The sequence below is a fragment of the Oncorhynchus mykiss genome, chromosome 19, assembly GCF_057628025.1.
Source record: "Oncorhynchus mykiss isolate SJ-2025 chromosome 19, ASM5762802v1, whole genome shotgun sequence".
NCBI classification, from domain to species: Eukaryota; Metazoa; Chordata; class Actinopteri; order Salmoniformes; family Salmonidae; genus Oncorhynchus; species Oncorhynchus mykiss.
This window is the reverse complement of record NC_143040.1, coordinates 36604439-36621509: the sequence shown is the minus strand read 5'-3', so window position 1 is coordinate 36621509 and position 17071 is coordinate 36604439. Positions and strand designations below refer to the sequence as shown.

The following is a 17071-nucleotide window of genomic DNA, read 5'->3' as shown; positions in this document are numbered from 1 at the left end:
AATTGGTTAATCTGGTGACCGAGTCTGCGTTCCCTATCGGTGATTGGAGCGTCTGCACGTCGCACGGACTTGGATGCTGCGACCTGAGGTTGAGCAGGCTGGATTCAGAGTGAAGCATCTGCCCCTGGCTGCAGCAAGTGTTCGTCTCATTCAACGGATTGGTGCTGTTGTAGTCTATCATAAAGTAACCGAAAAGGCGTTTTGGAGCCGTAGGCCTTCAGGAGAGGTATGTGGAGCGCGATTGAGATGTGCAACTTTATAGCGTACTGATAGGCTACTAAGAATTATGTGAAGAGGCTTCGATTTGAAGGCCCAAACTATGCGGGTGTATGGATCGTCCCTAGACACGGATGCTTGCTTTATGTGGATACTTTGTTTATTATGCCGACTGGCTGAATGTAAAGGGATTGCTACCCGGAGACCTGACTGCGTATTTTTCATTTCTGATTTTGCCATCCTGATTCCTTTCATGCCATTCATTGGCTTTTTTGTGTGTGTGTGTGTGTGGGGGGGGGGGGGGGGGGGGGGGGGTGTAGTCGAAATTAGAACCTACATGATCATACCGGCAGACGGTATATGAAACGGTATATATGAATTTGGCCCATCGATTACTACGATGCAAGTGCAACATGATTTTTAGGCGGTGGGATGGAAGAGGGAGATTATTATGGAGTGTTCCGTCATCATGGGGAGGGTAGGAGGGTTTTGGAAATCGTTTTCTGGGTCGGTTATGTATTCTGAGGGATGAAGGCCGGTGTTTCTTTGTGTCAAGTGGGATGTGGAATTTATCATTTTATATCTATTTACATAGTGATTTAAAACCTTAGTAAATGACATGTGTGTCCTGTCCGTATTTATTACAGACTAGCCTATAACAGGTTTAGGCTATAAACCTTGAAATGGCTATACTTTATGAGGGAATCTATTTGGGACGTTTCAAACTCCATGATCATTTTTCCAAATATCTACGTTGGCTACTGTAATTTCCAGGTTTGTGTCAATTTTGTGTGAATATGCTAAACGCTGTTTGTAATAGTAATAGATTTAGCTTCGACAATTATTGTAGTTACAGAAGACTGCCTTCCTTTTATTTGTACGCTAGCCTAGACTGATGAGTTGTGCTCCACCCTAAAATGAGTCGATTCTTTTTTAGGTAGCCTGTAGGCTATTTGTTTCTATTCTATCCATGAAAGGCATATTGTTGTAACTTCATTCATTCATTAATCCTAAATCCTAGAACACTCAGCCAGATGTGGGTCAGTGGAAGTGATGGATAACCAATGGTTGGTGCATATTCTCTTCCTTTCAAAATGAACATGATATGACGTTTTAGACATCAGCTGTCTTGCCTTTACGGTTGACCTTGATTTGAGTCTTGAGCATTCATGTGCAAGATGTCATCGTTTTATATAGATGATCTCAGCTCCGAATCTGGATCCATGAGGATAGAGAGCATGTGGTAAACTTGCTGGCTGCCTCACCCACACTGTCACATACATTACCACTCCCACACCCACCTAGACACACACACATAAAGAGGAGGAGTGCCTGTAGGGATATTTATCATTTTATTCATATTAATCCAAGAAAGATTATAGTATTGGAATATTGAAATATTTTAAAGTTCGGATGCGATAAGAAATTTGTCTTTGTCTCGTACCACAGCACACTTCTACAATATGTATGTACAGGTTCACTTTATAATGTGCTACATTTCGTTTTTAGAAAGGGGGGGGGGGGGGGGGAATGATGATTATGAATGAAAAGTGTGAACCAGTGTGTGACTTGTTGAACAGTTTTAGTCCAGGCAGGCAGACGGACACCTAAGTTAAGGGATGTTTGGTCATACTCAGTGACAGACACCGCCTCAGGCCCATTCGTTGATGTCACAGCAGCCTGGCCATGCCAAGTTGAGAACACAATGTTTATTGTGCTATAGCTTGTTTTAGAACACAGCAATTCATTTGTGTTCTTCAGTGGGTCACTGCCTCCTCACATCTGAATGCAATGCCAATGAAAGTAAGTGGTACCATAGCTTGTCTGCCTAGTTGTAGTTGAGGTGGTATAACTGGTCAGAAACTAAAATGGTTCTCCATGAGAGTGAATTTTTTTTTTTTTGTCTGCTTGTCTCTCTTCCTGAGAAAATATGCAGAGGTCTTAAAAAACGTTTTTTCTTCTACAATATCCATTTTGGGGCTGTAACTCCCTGCACCACAAATGAGAAAAGCATGGTAGTGTTTTTGTCAACCCTTCACTTCTAATCTCTCTCTTCCAGAGCCATCATGTCTTCCAGTTCAGCGACAACCAGGATCCTAATCAAGGGTGGCAAGGTGGGTGTGTTGACTGTTGTTGTTGGGCTGTTCTATGTTCGTCTAAAGTAAATGATTGTAAAGCATTACAAAACTATTTCCTGTTTAATTTATGCATTTTCTTCTGTCCAACACCTGATTTCTCTTTTTCTCCCTTTTTGACACCAGGTGGTAAACGATGACGTCACGCAGGAGGCGGATGTGTACATTGAGAACGGCATCATCCAGCAGGTGGGGGAGGGGCTGATGATCCCAGGAGGGGCCAAGGTGATTGACGCCTCTGGGAAACTGGTCCTCCCCGGGGGGATTGACACCAGCGTGCACCTGCAGCAGAGTTTCATGAACGCTACCACCGTAGACGACTACTATAGCGGCACCAAGGTACGAAGGATCTACAGCTTTTCTACGACTGTCTGTGAGGTTGAGAGGAAGTACCATGCTTAACGACACTGGCATTACCCTCGGTAACCCGGTATAGCCAGTGCAGGATGGGTCTCTCATCTGATTCTGATTCCTCTCCAGGTTTCTTCCTTCTAGGGAGATTTTCTTTGCCACTGTGCTGCTGCATGTTCTGGAGATTAAGGCAGGGTTACTGAACAAAACCTTGTGATATGTGGTTGCAAAAAGGGGTCTGGGTCAATCACATTTGATTGGTTGGTTCATTGATTAAAAAGGGCTGGTGCTTTAGGACTCTGGCATTACTCTCCTTATGTGTGTATTTTGGTAGAAACCTGTGGCAAGGTTTGTCTAGCAATGCCAAATACTCAGTTACAGCAATTCAAATCCCAGTGGAAGCAAAATGGTTGCAATGACGTCATTATTACAATACCCTCTGGGAATTTAGTAATACATTATACTAATATGGTAGGTCATTGAACTGAACTGGAAAAACAGATACATAATTAGTATGTACCATTTAATACACAATAATTGGCCCAGTCTAGTGGGAAACGACCATCTGGCAAACATATTTTCCTCTCCCCGTAACCCAGTGGACCGCCATGTACCCTGGCAACTAAATAAACTCATCTTCTCAGCTTGCCTTGGAATGTGAGAAAATAACCTCACACTCTGAATCCCAAGTCAACCCCTACCCCAAGGGGGAGGGGGGGGGGCAAAGTACGGCCCGCCGGACACTTCAATCCAGTCCGCGAGACATAATTTCCCCCCCCAATTTTGTGGTGTCCAATTGGTAGTTACAGTCTTGTCCCATTGCTGCAACTCCCGTACGAGCTCAGGAGAGGCGAAGGTCGAGAGCCGTGCGTCCTCCGAAAACACGACCCAGCCAAGCCGCACTGCTTCTTGACACAATGCCCTCTTAACCCAGAAGCCAGCCGCACCAATATGTCAGAGGAAACTCGAACCCGAGTCTGTAGTGACGTCTCAAGCACTACGATGCAGTGCCTTAGACCGCTGCGCCACTCGGGAAGCCCCCGCGAATTGATTTTAACAAACAATTGGTCCCCCAAAAAATGCGTCCCTCCGTTGAATTTCAAAATCCTGATGTGACCCTCGAGCCAAATGTTTGCCCACCCCTGCCCTAGCCCCTCATCCCCTCATCCCTAGACACTCCTGTCCTGTAGATGTGAAAGATTATGATAGGTGTAAACGATAGGCCAAAACCCCTCTCAGCCTATCAGAAGGCACATTGAAGTAATTACCAAATTACCAAGTAATTACTCTTTGATCTACAGAAGTAGCTAGGAGCTGAGGGTTGATTAGGGATTTGGGTAGAGACCAAGAAATATTCAGAGAGCTACTACAGTAATAAACTGGGCGTGGTTCAGACTCAGAGATGCTGCTTTGATTTAGACAAAGATAGTGGATACATAAGGCTGCTGACTCAAGTTATTTATTATATAATATTCTCCGTTATTCTGAGTCATCTTTATTATATTTTATTACATATCTCACCTACCCCATAAATTATTTATATAGATAATGTGGCAGAAAGCTGTGGAAGCTGTAGCAGGGTGTGCTGACTCCTGACGCAGTCAGCACAGCAGGGCACTGAACAGACTGGAGAGAGAAGATGGTGGAGGGATAGCGAGAGATAGATAAGGGAGAGACAGACAGAGAGATAGAGAGAGTGAGACAAAGAGAGAATGAGAAAGAGAATGAGAGACAGATGAGAGCGAGAGAAGATGCTACAGGGATAGAGAGAGAGAGAGCGAGACAGACAGACAGACAGACAAAGATAGAATGAGAAAGAGAAGGAGACAGACGAGAGAGAGAGAGAGGGAGAGAGAGAGAGAGAAAATGGTGGAGGGTCACACACTGAGACTGGGGCTATCCCAGATCACCTCAGGGCATGCATGACTCATCAATCATCATTCTCTATTCTCTACCACCCAGAGATGACATTTAGAGTCTGAGAACATAGCTGTGTTTTTAGGCATAAATGACAAGCTAGCCAAGGAGATGTTATCTTTCTGCTCTACTGGGGTTGGCGGATCTGTCTAGCCGGGCAGCTGCTGCCGTGCTGCCCGGCTAGAGTACAGAGACAAATGCAGATCAGTTTCTGTTTCCATGGCTACCGTCAGGCTGCTGCAAAGACTGCTGCGAAGCCTTTTCACCCAGGCCATTGTGCTTGAAGACAATAGTTCTCCAACACACTAGACACACCCCCAATCCTTACCAGACAGTACTCCACTCTCTCTAGGGTCAGCTGACTCAAAGATGCTCTTTGGAGCATTCACTTAGTAACAGACTACAAGTATTTGGAAAGATTTCATATAGAATGTATTTGTTGTTCACATCAGTATCAACCTGGTTTTGTAAGGATTTAGTACACTCACACATATGTAATGGAGCAGTAGTCAAGCTTTCATACCTTGGAATCTCTGGGATATATATATGTATATATATATATATCAGTTTTACTATCTCGACGGGCCATATAATGTGTTCCTCGTTACTACATCTTCGATCTAGTACGTCTGCCTTTGCTTCAGCTGTAAACAGCCCTGAATGGATAGCTGATTGATAGTGTAATAAACAATGAAAGGACTGACAGTTCCTTGATATACATCATCATGCTCTGTAATATCTTTTCGTTATACTCCACGGGTTATCTCCCAGTCCCCTTCCCATGTTCTAATCTAGTTACCGATGGATGTTTTTCACCCCCCATCCAGTAAATAAACATTAGGGGTAATTGACACCTTTTACTGTTGGTTTTCAACCTGAGGTATGTTGGCGTGTTAATTATGTCTCGCCCCCGGAATTTATAGAGAATAATGGATGCATATATTAACCCTGTAGTGTCATTGGCATTAATTAACCAGACCAGACATCATTATGGAGCCTTTGCCTAGCGATACTTAACTGTGTTGTGTCTCGGCGTCCTCCTACTTATAAACCATTTACAAACACTTTTATAAAGTATTTCTTAATGTAACGTAGTACCTATACTGAACAGCAATATAAATGCAGCATGCAACCATTTCAATAATTATAATGAGCTACAGTTCATATAAGGAAATCAGTCAATGTATATAAATTCATTAGGCCCTAAACTATGGATTTCACATGACTGGTCAGGGGCACAGCCATGGCTGGCCTTGGAGGGCAAAGGCCCACCCACTTGGGAGCCAGGCCCACCCACTGGGGAGCCATGCCCAGCCAATAAGAATGAGTCATTCCCCACAAAAGTACTTTATTACGGACAGAAATACTCCTCAAGTTGCTGGGCATGTGCGCAAAATTTGAGAGAAATACTATTTTAGTGAGTATGGAAGGGAAAATAAGTACATTTCACCTCATGAAACATGGGACCAACAGGTTACGTTTCTATTTTTGTTCAGTATAATATACCTTTATGTAAAATGGTATCCATCATTTTAATGTCTGTCTCTTCTCTGATCTGAGATACTGGTGGTTCTGTCAACAGGCAGCTCTGGCTGGAGGTACCACCATGGTTATAGGACATGTATTACCAGAGAAGAATGAATCTCTACTGGAAGCCTACGAGAAGGCCCGCTCCCAGGCCGACAATAAAGCCTGCTGCGATTACGCCCTGCATATGGGGGTCACCTGGTGGGGGCCCAAGGTAACTGTCACACTCCCTTGATAGCTGGTGTTTTCATACCCGTTTCATTTAACTCAGCTAAGATCTGTACTGCACTGACCTGGTTACACATCCGCCATAGTTGCTGGAACTGTGCTTGCAAATGTCCCTGAAAGGACAATATCGATGCCAACACATCGATGCCAACACACTACGGTTGGCACAATAGTATGAAAAGGTATGACTCCTGACTAAGGCTGTGGCGGTCACGCCATTTTGTCAGCCTGTGATTGTCAAGGAAATAACTGCTGGCTGTCCGTCACGTGATCGGGTCTTTCTCACAGGCTACAAACAAGTGAAGACAGGCACATCGGGGACGCAACTGCGCCAATTCCTGAGGCGCATATTGAAGCTATTGGAAGAACTGTCCACATTTACTGTTCGTCAGCCAACAAGATGGGTAGGCCTAACGAACAGCAAAAGCACTACTAGCCTATGTCAATCTACTATCCCCCATTGTACAAATGTTGACGTGTTCTATTCTGTGCGATAAATAAATATTCCACACAGAGTCTGGGACAGTTGTCCCAGACTATGTTTGGGACAATGAGCAATGAGCCTGAAGCAACAGATCAGAACGTTTAGCTTAAAATGTTGATTAACTATTAGGCTATTTCTTCACTTTATATGCACAGTAATGCACACGGCAGTAGGCTATAAGCGCGAATGTTGCGTTAGCAGTAAAACACCATTATCTAAAGTGACCACAAATGCGATTATGCATGTAATGCTTTTATTATGAAGGTGCATTTTTATGGGTTCAAATTATCTTCGCCAAACTTGAAACTCACTTGAAACTCACGCACTGCATATGTATGCCAGTTAGGCTCTATACACATTGAATAGCGGATTAATGTGCTTCATTTTAAGAAGTTATTTGTCCAGTTTAGTTGTGATTCAAACCTTATCAGAACATATAGGCCCATGGGCTAAGCTACATGAGGTGTGGGACTATGATTTGAAAAAGTTGCATTAAAAAAAGCATGCAGTGTTTCTTGCCTTAAGATGGTTATCATTCTCAAGTGATAATATAGAAGTGATAGGCTAATATTGTCACCCATTTAGACTATTCTTGATTTAATCTTTACTTATACTAAATAATATATGTGTGACATTTGTTTTGATTTAGAATGGACCATTGTCATGCACCTGTAATCGAAACAGGGGCGGGAGGTCAAAATACATGTCATCTATGCACTTAAATGGTGTATGGAGAACGTGTTTCCCGTGGTTCATTTTCATGCCAGCCAGGTAGGCTATACTCCTGTTATAAAGAGAAGCAATGTGCTTAATATTAGGAAAGTTGAGAAAACAATATAGTAGGCCTAGTCTATAGAAGGGCTGATGGGATCCTCCTCTTTTTAACAGAGGCCATCACTCTGTTTTCTCACACAATTGCATAGCCTATAGAAATGTTGAGCAACATGAGCTCATGGGCTCTCATGAAGGGACAATAGAGTGCTGAGTACCAGGCAGTTAGCAAGTTTTGTAGGCTACTAATGACCAGCAGCATCAGAGCTTGGAGAAGCCTAGTTACCGTGACTAAACGGTCACTTGCAATTTGACTGCCGTCATGACTCGTGGCCGTCGGTGCGGCTGTAATACGGTCACTGTAACAGCCCTACTCCTGACTGTGTTCATCTTGTTCAGGTGAACTCTGACCTCTAACCCCTGACCTGTAGGTGCGTGCTGAGATGGAGAGCCTGGTGAGAGATAAAGGGATCAACTCGTTCCAGATGTTCATGGCCTATAAGGACCTGTTCATGCTGAGGGACTCAGAGCTTTTCCAGGCCCTACAGAACTGTAAGGACATCGGGGCCGTGGCCCGTGTACACGCTGAGAACGGAGAACTAGTGGCCGAGGTGAGTCTCCGAATCTGGTTTGATATGTAGTCCCACATCAATGACTTTTCTTCCATCATGTCTTTGTTCAGAAAGAAATACGACAAAGTCAGCTTAATTTCATTCATTACTTTTAAAACCCCTTATCTATCCAACTGTAAGAAACTGGCTGACACAAACAGTTTACAAAAGTGTGAGAAACTGACTGGTGCTGGTTTGACAGAGGGACTGTCATCACAGTAAGCAGTTTTATTCACACAAAGGAGACTAGGGCTGTTGTGTGGTAAGGTCAGAGGTGAGACAGAGCCCATAGAGCAACTTTTTTGGAAGGGGGGGGGACGACGACCATTGTAACTGACCCACGCACCTTTGTGCCCCATCGTGATGAGTTCCCGTTTTTTTATGGCCCCCACCCCTATCGAAGTTGCCCGTCTCTGCCGTAGAGTTCAAATGACTTGAACGGACATCCAACGTTCGTGATGGTTGAACCGTCAGCCATATTTAGTGCACATCCGGTTTCTATCAGTGATACAGCACAAACAGGATTCCTGTGTGTTTTCTAGGGAGCCAAAGAGGCATTGGACCTGGGAATCAGCGGCCCAGAGGGCATTGAGATCAGCAGACCAGAGGAGGTAAGACACTCTTTACTCTTTGGATAAAAGCATCTGCTAAATGGCGTATATTCTCATGATATTATTATATATGTAGTCTGTAGATGTAGTCTGTGCTCATAATGGACACATACTCCTTCCCTTTTCTTTCATGACTTCATAGACATAGCAGTTACAGTTATTTTGTCTTATTGTTTTCCCAGTGAAGCATTTCCAGTGCCTATGTTATAGATATCAGCCCTTCATAATATTGTAATGACCCTACCAACTCAACACAATATCCGATTGTTTTTTCTTTCTCACAGCTGGAGGCAGAGGCCACCCATCGGGCGATCACCATCGCCAATAGGGTGAGTGTGTGTTCTGTGTCAAGTTGTTGCATTCTCTTTATCATCAAGCACTTCAGTACAATGGTAACTGCCCCCCGAAATACCCTGCAGTATCTGGAACCAGTCCTGCATTTGGCATGTTTTCTTCTGGTGAAACTCTTTCTAAGACATGTTGTCTCACTCTCTGTCGTTCCCTTTCAGGCCCACTGTCCTATCTACCTTGTCAACGTGTCCAGCATGTCAGCAGGAGATGTGCTTGCCACAGCCAAGATGCAGGGTAAGGCCAAGGCATATCTTATCCTGTCCTGTCGTATCCTGTCTTGTTCTGTCCTGTCGTATCCTGTCCTGTGCATACCGCGGATTACTTTTCATGTGGTTTGCTGGCTTGGGCTGATCTTCACTACAAGTGCTTTTGGAACCCTGTCTGTCTGTCTGTCTGTCTGTCTGTCTGTCTGTCTGTTTGTTTGTTAGTTACAGTAACTGGCCAATACTACACATCATAGTCCAGTGCCTTCAGAAAGTATTCAGACCCCTTGACTTTTTCTACATTTTGTAACGATACAGCCTTATTCTAAAATTGATTAATTAAAAAAAAATCCTCAGCAATCTACACACGATACCCCATAATGACAAAGCGAAAACCGATTTTAGAAATGTTTTAAAATGTATAAAAAAAATAAAAAAAACAGAAACCTTATTTACATAAGTATTCAGACCTTTTGCTATGAGACTCGAAATTGAGCTCAGGTGCATCCTGTATCCATCGATCATCCTTGAGATGTTTCTACAACTTGATTGGAGTCCACCTGTGGTAAATTCAATTGATTAGACATGATTTGGAAAGGTACACACCACACCTGTCTATATAAGGTCCCACAATTGACAGTTAATGTCAGAGCAAAAACCAAGCCAAGGAGGTCGAAGGAATTGTCCTTAGAGCTCCGAAGCAGGATTGTGTCGAGGCACAGATCTGGGGAAGGTTACCCAAAAGATTATCTGCAGCATTGAAGGTCCCCAAGAACACAGTGGCCTCCATCATTCTTAAATGGAAGAAGTTTGGAACCACCGAGACTCTTCCTAAAGCTGTCCGCCCGGGCCAAACTGAGCAATCAGGAGAGAAAGGCCTTGGTCAGGGAGGTGACCAAGAACCCGGTGGTCACTCTGACAGAGCTCCAGAGTTTCTCTGTGGAGATGGGAGAACCTTCCAGAAGGACAACCATCTCTGCTGCACTCCACCAATCAGGCCTTTATGGTAAAGTGGCCAGACGGAAGCCACTCCTCAGTAAAGGGCACATGACAGCCCGCTTGGAGTTTGAAAAAAGGCACCTAAAGACTCTCCGACCATGAGAAACAAGATTATCTGGTCTGATGAAACCAAGATTGAACTCTTTGGTGGCAGAATCATGCTGTGGGGATTGTTTTTCAGCGGAGGGAAGGGAAGACTAGTCAGGATCGAGGCAAAGATGAACGGAGCAAAGTACAGAGAGATCCTTGATGAAAACCTGCTCCAAAGCACTCAGGACCTGACTGGTGTGGTTCGCCTTACAGCAGGACAATAACCCTAAGCACACAGCCAAGATGCTGGAATGGCTTGGGGACAGGTTTCTGAATGTCCTTGAGTTGCCCAGCCAGAGCCTGGACTTGAACCCGATCGAACACCTCTGGAGAGACCTGAAAATAGCTGTGCTGCAACACTCCCCACCCAACCTGACAGAGCTTGAGAGGATCTGCAGAGAAGAATGGGAAAAACTCCCCAAAGACATGTCTTCCAAGCTTGTAGCGTCATACCTAAGAAGACTCGATGCTGTAATCACTGCCAAAGGTGCTTCAACAAAGTACCGAGTAAAGGGTCTGAATACTTATGTAAATGTAATATTAAAGTTTTTTATATTTATATAAATTAGCTAATATTTCTAAAATACTGTTTTTTGCTTTGTCACTATAGGGTATTGTGTGTAGATTGATGAAAAAACGATTGAATAATTTTTTGAATAAGGCTGTAATGTAACAAAATGCGGAAAAAGTCAAAGGGGTCTGAATACTTTCCGAAGGCTCTGTATATGGATATGTATAAATCCATCTATATAATCTGCCTATAGGTAAAGTGGTCCATGGGGAGACCACCACAGCCCATGCGGTGCTGAACGGTCTGCAGTACTACCATCAGGACTGGGCCCATGCTGCAGCCTACGTCACTGTTCCTCCTCTACGCCTGGACCCAAACACACCCAACTACCTGATGAGTCTACTGGGAAAGTAAGAGCACACACACACACACACACTCACACTCACACTCACACACACACACTCACACTCACACACACACACACACTCACACTCACACTCACACACACACACACACACACACACACACACACACACACACACACTCACACTCACACACACACACACACACACTCACACTCACACTCACACACACACACACACACACACACACTCACACTCACACTCACACACACACACACACACACACACACACACGTACCTACCTGATGAGTCTACTGGAAAAGTAAGAGCACACACCACACACAGACACACACACACACACACACACACACACACACACACACCTACCTGATGAGTCTACTTGGGAAGTAAGAGGGGCACATTTCCTTTGTACCCTGCTGAAGGTGATTTATTCAGCTGTGCCCAAATCATACCTGGATTGAATCCAGGCACCAGTCTTATCAGCGAGTGTAGCACTCATTAATATATATAAATCATTTTTGCTTTTGGTATTATAAAATTTCAACAAAATTTTGCATCGCAGTGCCTCCAGAGACCCTGGGTTCGAGCCCAGGCTCTGTCGCAGCTGGCCAGGACCGGGAGGTCCATGGGACGACGCACAATTGGCCTAGCATCGTCCGGGTTAGGGAGGGTTTGGCCGGTAGGGATATCCTTGTCTCATCGCGCACCAGCAACTCCTTGGGTTGGGCTGGGCGCAGTGCACACTGACCAGGTTGCTAGGTGTACGGTGTTTCCTCCGACACGTTGGTGCGTCTGGCTTCCGGGTTGGATGTGCGCTGTGTTAAGAAGCAGTGCGGCTTGGTTGGGTTGTGTTTCGGAGGATGCATGGCTCTCGACCGAGCCCGTACGGGAGTTGTAGCGATGAGACAAGATAGTAACTACTAACAATTGGATACCACGAAATTGGGGAGAAAAAGGGGGTAAAAAAAATATATAATAATTTCCCCCCTGACGTGTACTCGCCTCCTCTCTAGGCTTTAACAGTGAAACTCTGAACACAGTGTTATCAAAGTTAATAGAATTGATATTTGCGTTCCCTATATTTTCCCCCTGACCTATCCTCTCCTCCTTCTCTCTGACCCGCTACAGTGACACACTGAACGTAGTGGCGTCTGACCACCGCCCCTTCACCACCAAACAGAAGGCTATGGGCAAGGACGACTTCACAAAGATCCCCCACGGAGTCCCGGGCACCCAGGACCGCATGAGCGTCATCTGGGAAAGAGGAGTGGTAAGCAAACGTGATGTATCTCTACTGTTTGTACTTAGGCAAAGATCTACGGCTGTATAGAAAGACAACAGAAAGGCTGGATCTGCTATTGTGACTGCTGTAACTAACTACTACCGTGATACCTTGTTGCCGTTGGACATGTATCTGTTGCAATATTTGTTGTGCGTGGTCCCCGTCAAACACATATGCTGTTTGAGTTTAGTGCTTGACATGTTGATAACATGTTTTGGCTCCCTCTGACATGGAGCATTTTGACCCTCTGCTACTGTAGGTCGGAGGCAAGATGGACGAGAACCGTTTTGTTGCGGTGACCAGCTCCAACGCAGCTAAGATCTACAACCTGTACCCCAGGAAGGGTAGGATCATCCCAGGGGCTGACGCTGACGTGGTGGTCTGGGACCCTGAAGGGACCAGGTATGTAACCGTATCTACGGTCCCCTCACTCCCTCCCTTCTCACTACTACCGCTACGGCGACCGTTTACCCTCTGGGGGATGCTAAGGTTTTTTATTTTATACACTCTTAGAATTAGTGGCGACTCGAGGAACCATTGCTAGTAAACGGTTCATATTTGCACCTTTGGTTAGTCGAGGGGTTCTTGGAGGAATCTTTAATGGTTCAATGTAGCAATGGGTTCCTGGAGAACCCTGGAGTGGAGATGTGGCTTAGAAGGGGTGTGGCTTTCAGATAGATATTTTTTGGGCCACCCTTTAGAGTTAATGAGGGTAACAGAGGTGAGTTCCTCAAGATGCCTATGCAACTTTATTACTATATGTAATCAGTCATGTTATTATTATATAAAAGTATGTAATATGCAAAAATGTTCAATAACTTTTTTAAATTTACAGTATTCAAACGTAACATGATGAACAGGAATGACATTTACATTAACGGGTGGCCAGAAATAACTACCTGAAAGCCACGCCTACAATAAGCCACGCCTCCTATCTGATAGGCTGACACCTCTACAATATATTATTAAAAAGGAAAAAAATGTTGTCACAAAAATATTCCGGTTTGAACCTTTACTCAGGGGTTCCCCGAATACCCTTTTCAGAGGGGTTCCTCTTGGAACCTTTTTCAACTAGAAAGATTATGCCGGTGTGGCAACCCAAAAGGTTCTTTCAGAAACCTTTACCTCTAAGAGTATTTATTTTAATTACATTTATTTTGTTTAACCTTTATTTAACTAGGCAAGTCAGTTAAGAACAAATTCTTATTTTCAATGGGTTAACTGCCTGTTCAGGGGCAGAACGACAGACCTTGTCAGCTTGGGGATTTGAACTTGCAACCTTTACAGTTACTAGTACAACACTCTAACCACTAGGCTACCCTGCCGCCCCAGTATAGAGTAACAATAATAATATATGCCACTTACCAGATACTTGTCTTATCAACTGAGCCACACGAGACCAATAACCTATTGTATGTGTTAAGACAAAATATTTCTCTGTGTCCAGGACCATCTCTGTGGACACACAGGTGCAGGGTGGAGACTACAACCTGTACGAGAGTCTTCGCTGCCATGGTGTCCCACTGGTTACCATTAGCCGTGGTCGTTTGGTCTATGAGAACGGAGTGTTCACGTGCTCCGAGGGCTCTGGGAAGTTCTATCCTCTCAGAACCTTCCCTGACTACCTCTACAAGAAGATGGTGCAGCGGGAGAAGGTATTCTAAAAAGCCATCAACAGGATGTGGATTTGAAAATGTACCTTTACCTATGAATTTTGCCGCAGATGAAAGGTGATCTTTGAATCGCATACACTTTCCGTACCTGCTTCAGATTGTCTTGATTGTCATAAAGTATTATTCACGTGTTATGACTGTGTGTATAACCAGAGGCTAATTATTGTGTGTGTCTATGTGTGTGTGTGCGTGTGTCTGTGTTTGCATCTCTGCTTACTCGTGTGCACGTGTGTGTGTCTCTCTCTCAGTGTCAGGCCCTGAAGGCCGTGGAGCGTGAGCCCTACGTAGGAGATGTAGCGTTGATGAATTCTGGGAAGAAGGACTGTGGACCATGTGATGGGGACACTCCAACACGACCACACACCAAGCACGGAGGACAGAGAGACCTGCATGAGTCCAGCTTCAGCCTCTCTGGTAACACACACACATCGCTTTGCAATTTGGAATTGTATAATTTGCATCTCTCCCTCTAAGGCCTATATAACTTTATTAATCACCAGCTCTAATGCAGTATCTACTATATCTATGTGTTTCAATCTCTACTGGAAAGATGCACAATTAGCTACATTTTGTGAACCTAACAGATTGTTATTTGCCACTTTTTGTTTTATCAATCTCTCCAGGTGCCCAGGTTGATGATAAAATCCCAAAGAGATCTTCTGCAAGGATTCTGGCCCCCCCAGGTGGTCGATCCAGTGGCATCTGGTAACTGTGTGGAAGAGTAGTGAGTTCTAGAACCAAACAATTACCGTAGTTCTCTATTAGAATGAAACCTGAAGGAAAGTTCAGGGTCAACTAAGACAAACGGCTTGTTACGTTCACCCAGAAAGCATAGAAAGAAAATAAAATCTTACATGTTATTTCAAAAAACGAACTCACGTATTTAGTGTATATATGACGACAGGGTCTGAGTAACATTCATATGACATTGACGTCATTTTAATATTTCTTGGAATATCTGCCTGTATGGTCAAACCCTGAACAATATTGGGCTTAACACATTTTTGACAAATCTAAACTAAATTTGCACGGTAGCTAAGTTGCTAGTTGACTGTTTTGGATAAATGTATGTATTTTAGAGGAAGTACTCAATGTCATTATACACTAATGGTTTTAAGGGGGATGAGGGGAGGATGGGGTTGAGTTGATCATTGGTTTACCTCACTGTTTAACCTACAATATTGCACTTGTATCATGTACTACTTAGCTGCCTTTTCCTTACATGATTTTATGTGTAACAAAACAACTTTTTCTACCAATACAGAACAGTCATGAATTCACGTGATTAGTTATTTACTACACAATATCTCAAAGCACTTGACATGAAATAACGTGATTCCATTTGTCTAATTTTGACGAAAAGTCAAATGCAAGCTGATACTTAAAAAAAAAAAAAAGGGTTTTATCTTACAATGTTATTTGAAAAGATGTCATTCCCCTTGACAGCGCTGTCAAAAGTATAATCACGAGTCCTGAACAACTAAGGATGACATCGGGCATCAAAATACGTAGGCTAAGTAAGTTCAGAGTCGTTATAGCTTCTATGTTGCTGTTCAGAGTTGAATATCGTAGCACTCTCTTCCTTCCTGGTCATCTCATCTCCCATCAATGTGAATGAACCTACGCTGTGTTTACTGTATGTATGTTGTGGCATAGAACAAATGATATGTGAGGCACTGATATGACTCATATTTAGCATCATTCTATGTGTAAGTGGTGATATGATATTTCTTTACTTTTCTCTGTCTGTTTAGCGACAAGTTTAGCTAGCTTCACTCGGAAATGCCTTTTTCTCACAAGAGAAGTCTCACATTAAACACATATACAGTTACTAGAGATAGCATGTTTATGATTGTGATTCTTTTTAGGATGTGCAAACTAACGACTGAGCACATACCACTTTTATGTCTTTGGGATTCTTTTTTTTTGTTACAACACTGAGGAGTTCTGGTCTTGCACTGAAAAGTATTGGACAGTTTTGTATATCTTTTGGGTTGACACTTCCAATGTTGTAACACTGTCGATTGGGTAAGAGAAGTGCATAATCTAATTTGATTGAATCGTGGGTATTATAATGGAAATGGACAAATGCAAGTTCTTCAGGTTTGTTATGTGTTTATGTCATTCAACAATGCACTGTCATTATATTACTGGACGGCATGCTTATTCAAGATTGTGTCAACGAAAACCACTGATGTTTTTTTGGGGTTTCAAATTGTCTTGACACTGTTCCATTGTAAGCTACTGAGAACATATCATATAACTTTTTGTTTGTGAAGAATATACTTTATTGTTTTGCCATAGTCCAAACCACACTGTACATGATATGACTGCAGTGTAAGCGGTCCTCACTGGTGCTGAATAGCCTACTGTGTTTTCACTGAGGTTTGGTTTTGTTTTATCCTATGTGTTCTTGCAGCTCTTTATCACATGATTGAGTGCAAATAAACCACACGGAAATTTCAAGCTTGAATTGTGTTTCTTAAAAAAAGATAAAACATAATAGGCCCTATAGCCTATACTGTATTTGGCAAATGGGGTTCAATACATTGCAATGTATGTACAATTGTGTTGCTTTAGCATGTAATAGCCTATAACATGAGTAAAACGACCCCAATAACCACATCGGTCTTTAGCAAAGCTCTATGGAGGACTAAGAGCATGTAGGCTAGTGACTACTCACTATAATAGGTCAAAGTCCTATTTATATATTTACCATAGACTCGCC

General features: G+C 43.4%; 1 protein-coding gene across 3 annotated transcripts; it reads left to right on the top strand.

Moving 5' to 3' along the window:
* The first annotated feature begins 4 nt into the window (after positions 1–4).
* On the top strand, positions 5–16809 carry LOC110497602 (dihydropyrimidinase-related protein 5). 3 transcript variants are annotated; one of them, XM_021573810.3, is made up of 14 exons: positions 5–226; positions 2276–2330; positions 2478–2690; positions 6202–6360; positions 8061–8240; positions 8783–8851; positions 9136–9180; positions 9361–9436; positions 11259–11415; positions 12517–12658; positions 12930–13072; positions 14118–14325; positions 14592–14757; positions 14967–16809. In XM_021573810.3, the coding sequence occupies exons 2-14, from the start codon at positions 2283–2285 to the stop codon at positions 15050–15052; spliced, it is 1692 nt and encodes a 563-aa protein (XP_021429485.1). In that variant the 5' UTR covers positions 5–226; positions 2276–2282; the 3' UTR covers positions 15053–16809. The 3 variants fall into 3 exon arrangements, with proteins under 3 accessions (XP_021429485.1, XP_021429487.1, XP_090067020.1); XM_021573812.3 differs by lacking the exon at positions 5–226 and adding an exon at positions 542–990; XM_090210894.1 differs by lacking the exon at positions 5–226 and adding an exon at positions 1876–2019.
* Positions 16810–17071: the final 262 nt, after the last annotated feature.

Bases quoted from the DNA above. Each gene is read 5' to 3' on its own strand.
- LOC110497602 (XM_021573810.3), top strand. From the start codon at position 2,283: ATGTCTTCCAGTTCAGCGACAACCAGGATCCTAATCAAGGGTGGCAAG. The intron at 9,181-9,360 runs GTGAGTGTGTGT...GTTCCCTTTCAG, and splicing joins CGATCACCATCGCCAATAGG to GCCCACTGTCCTATCTACCT. The intron at 13,073-14,117 runs GTATGTAACCGT...CTCTGTGTCCAG, and splicing joins TGGGACCCTGAAGGGACCAG to GACCATCTCTGTGGACACAC.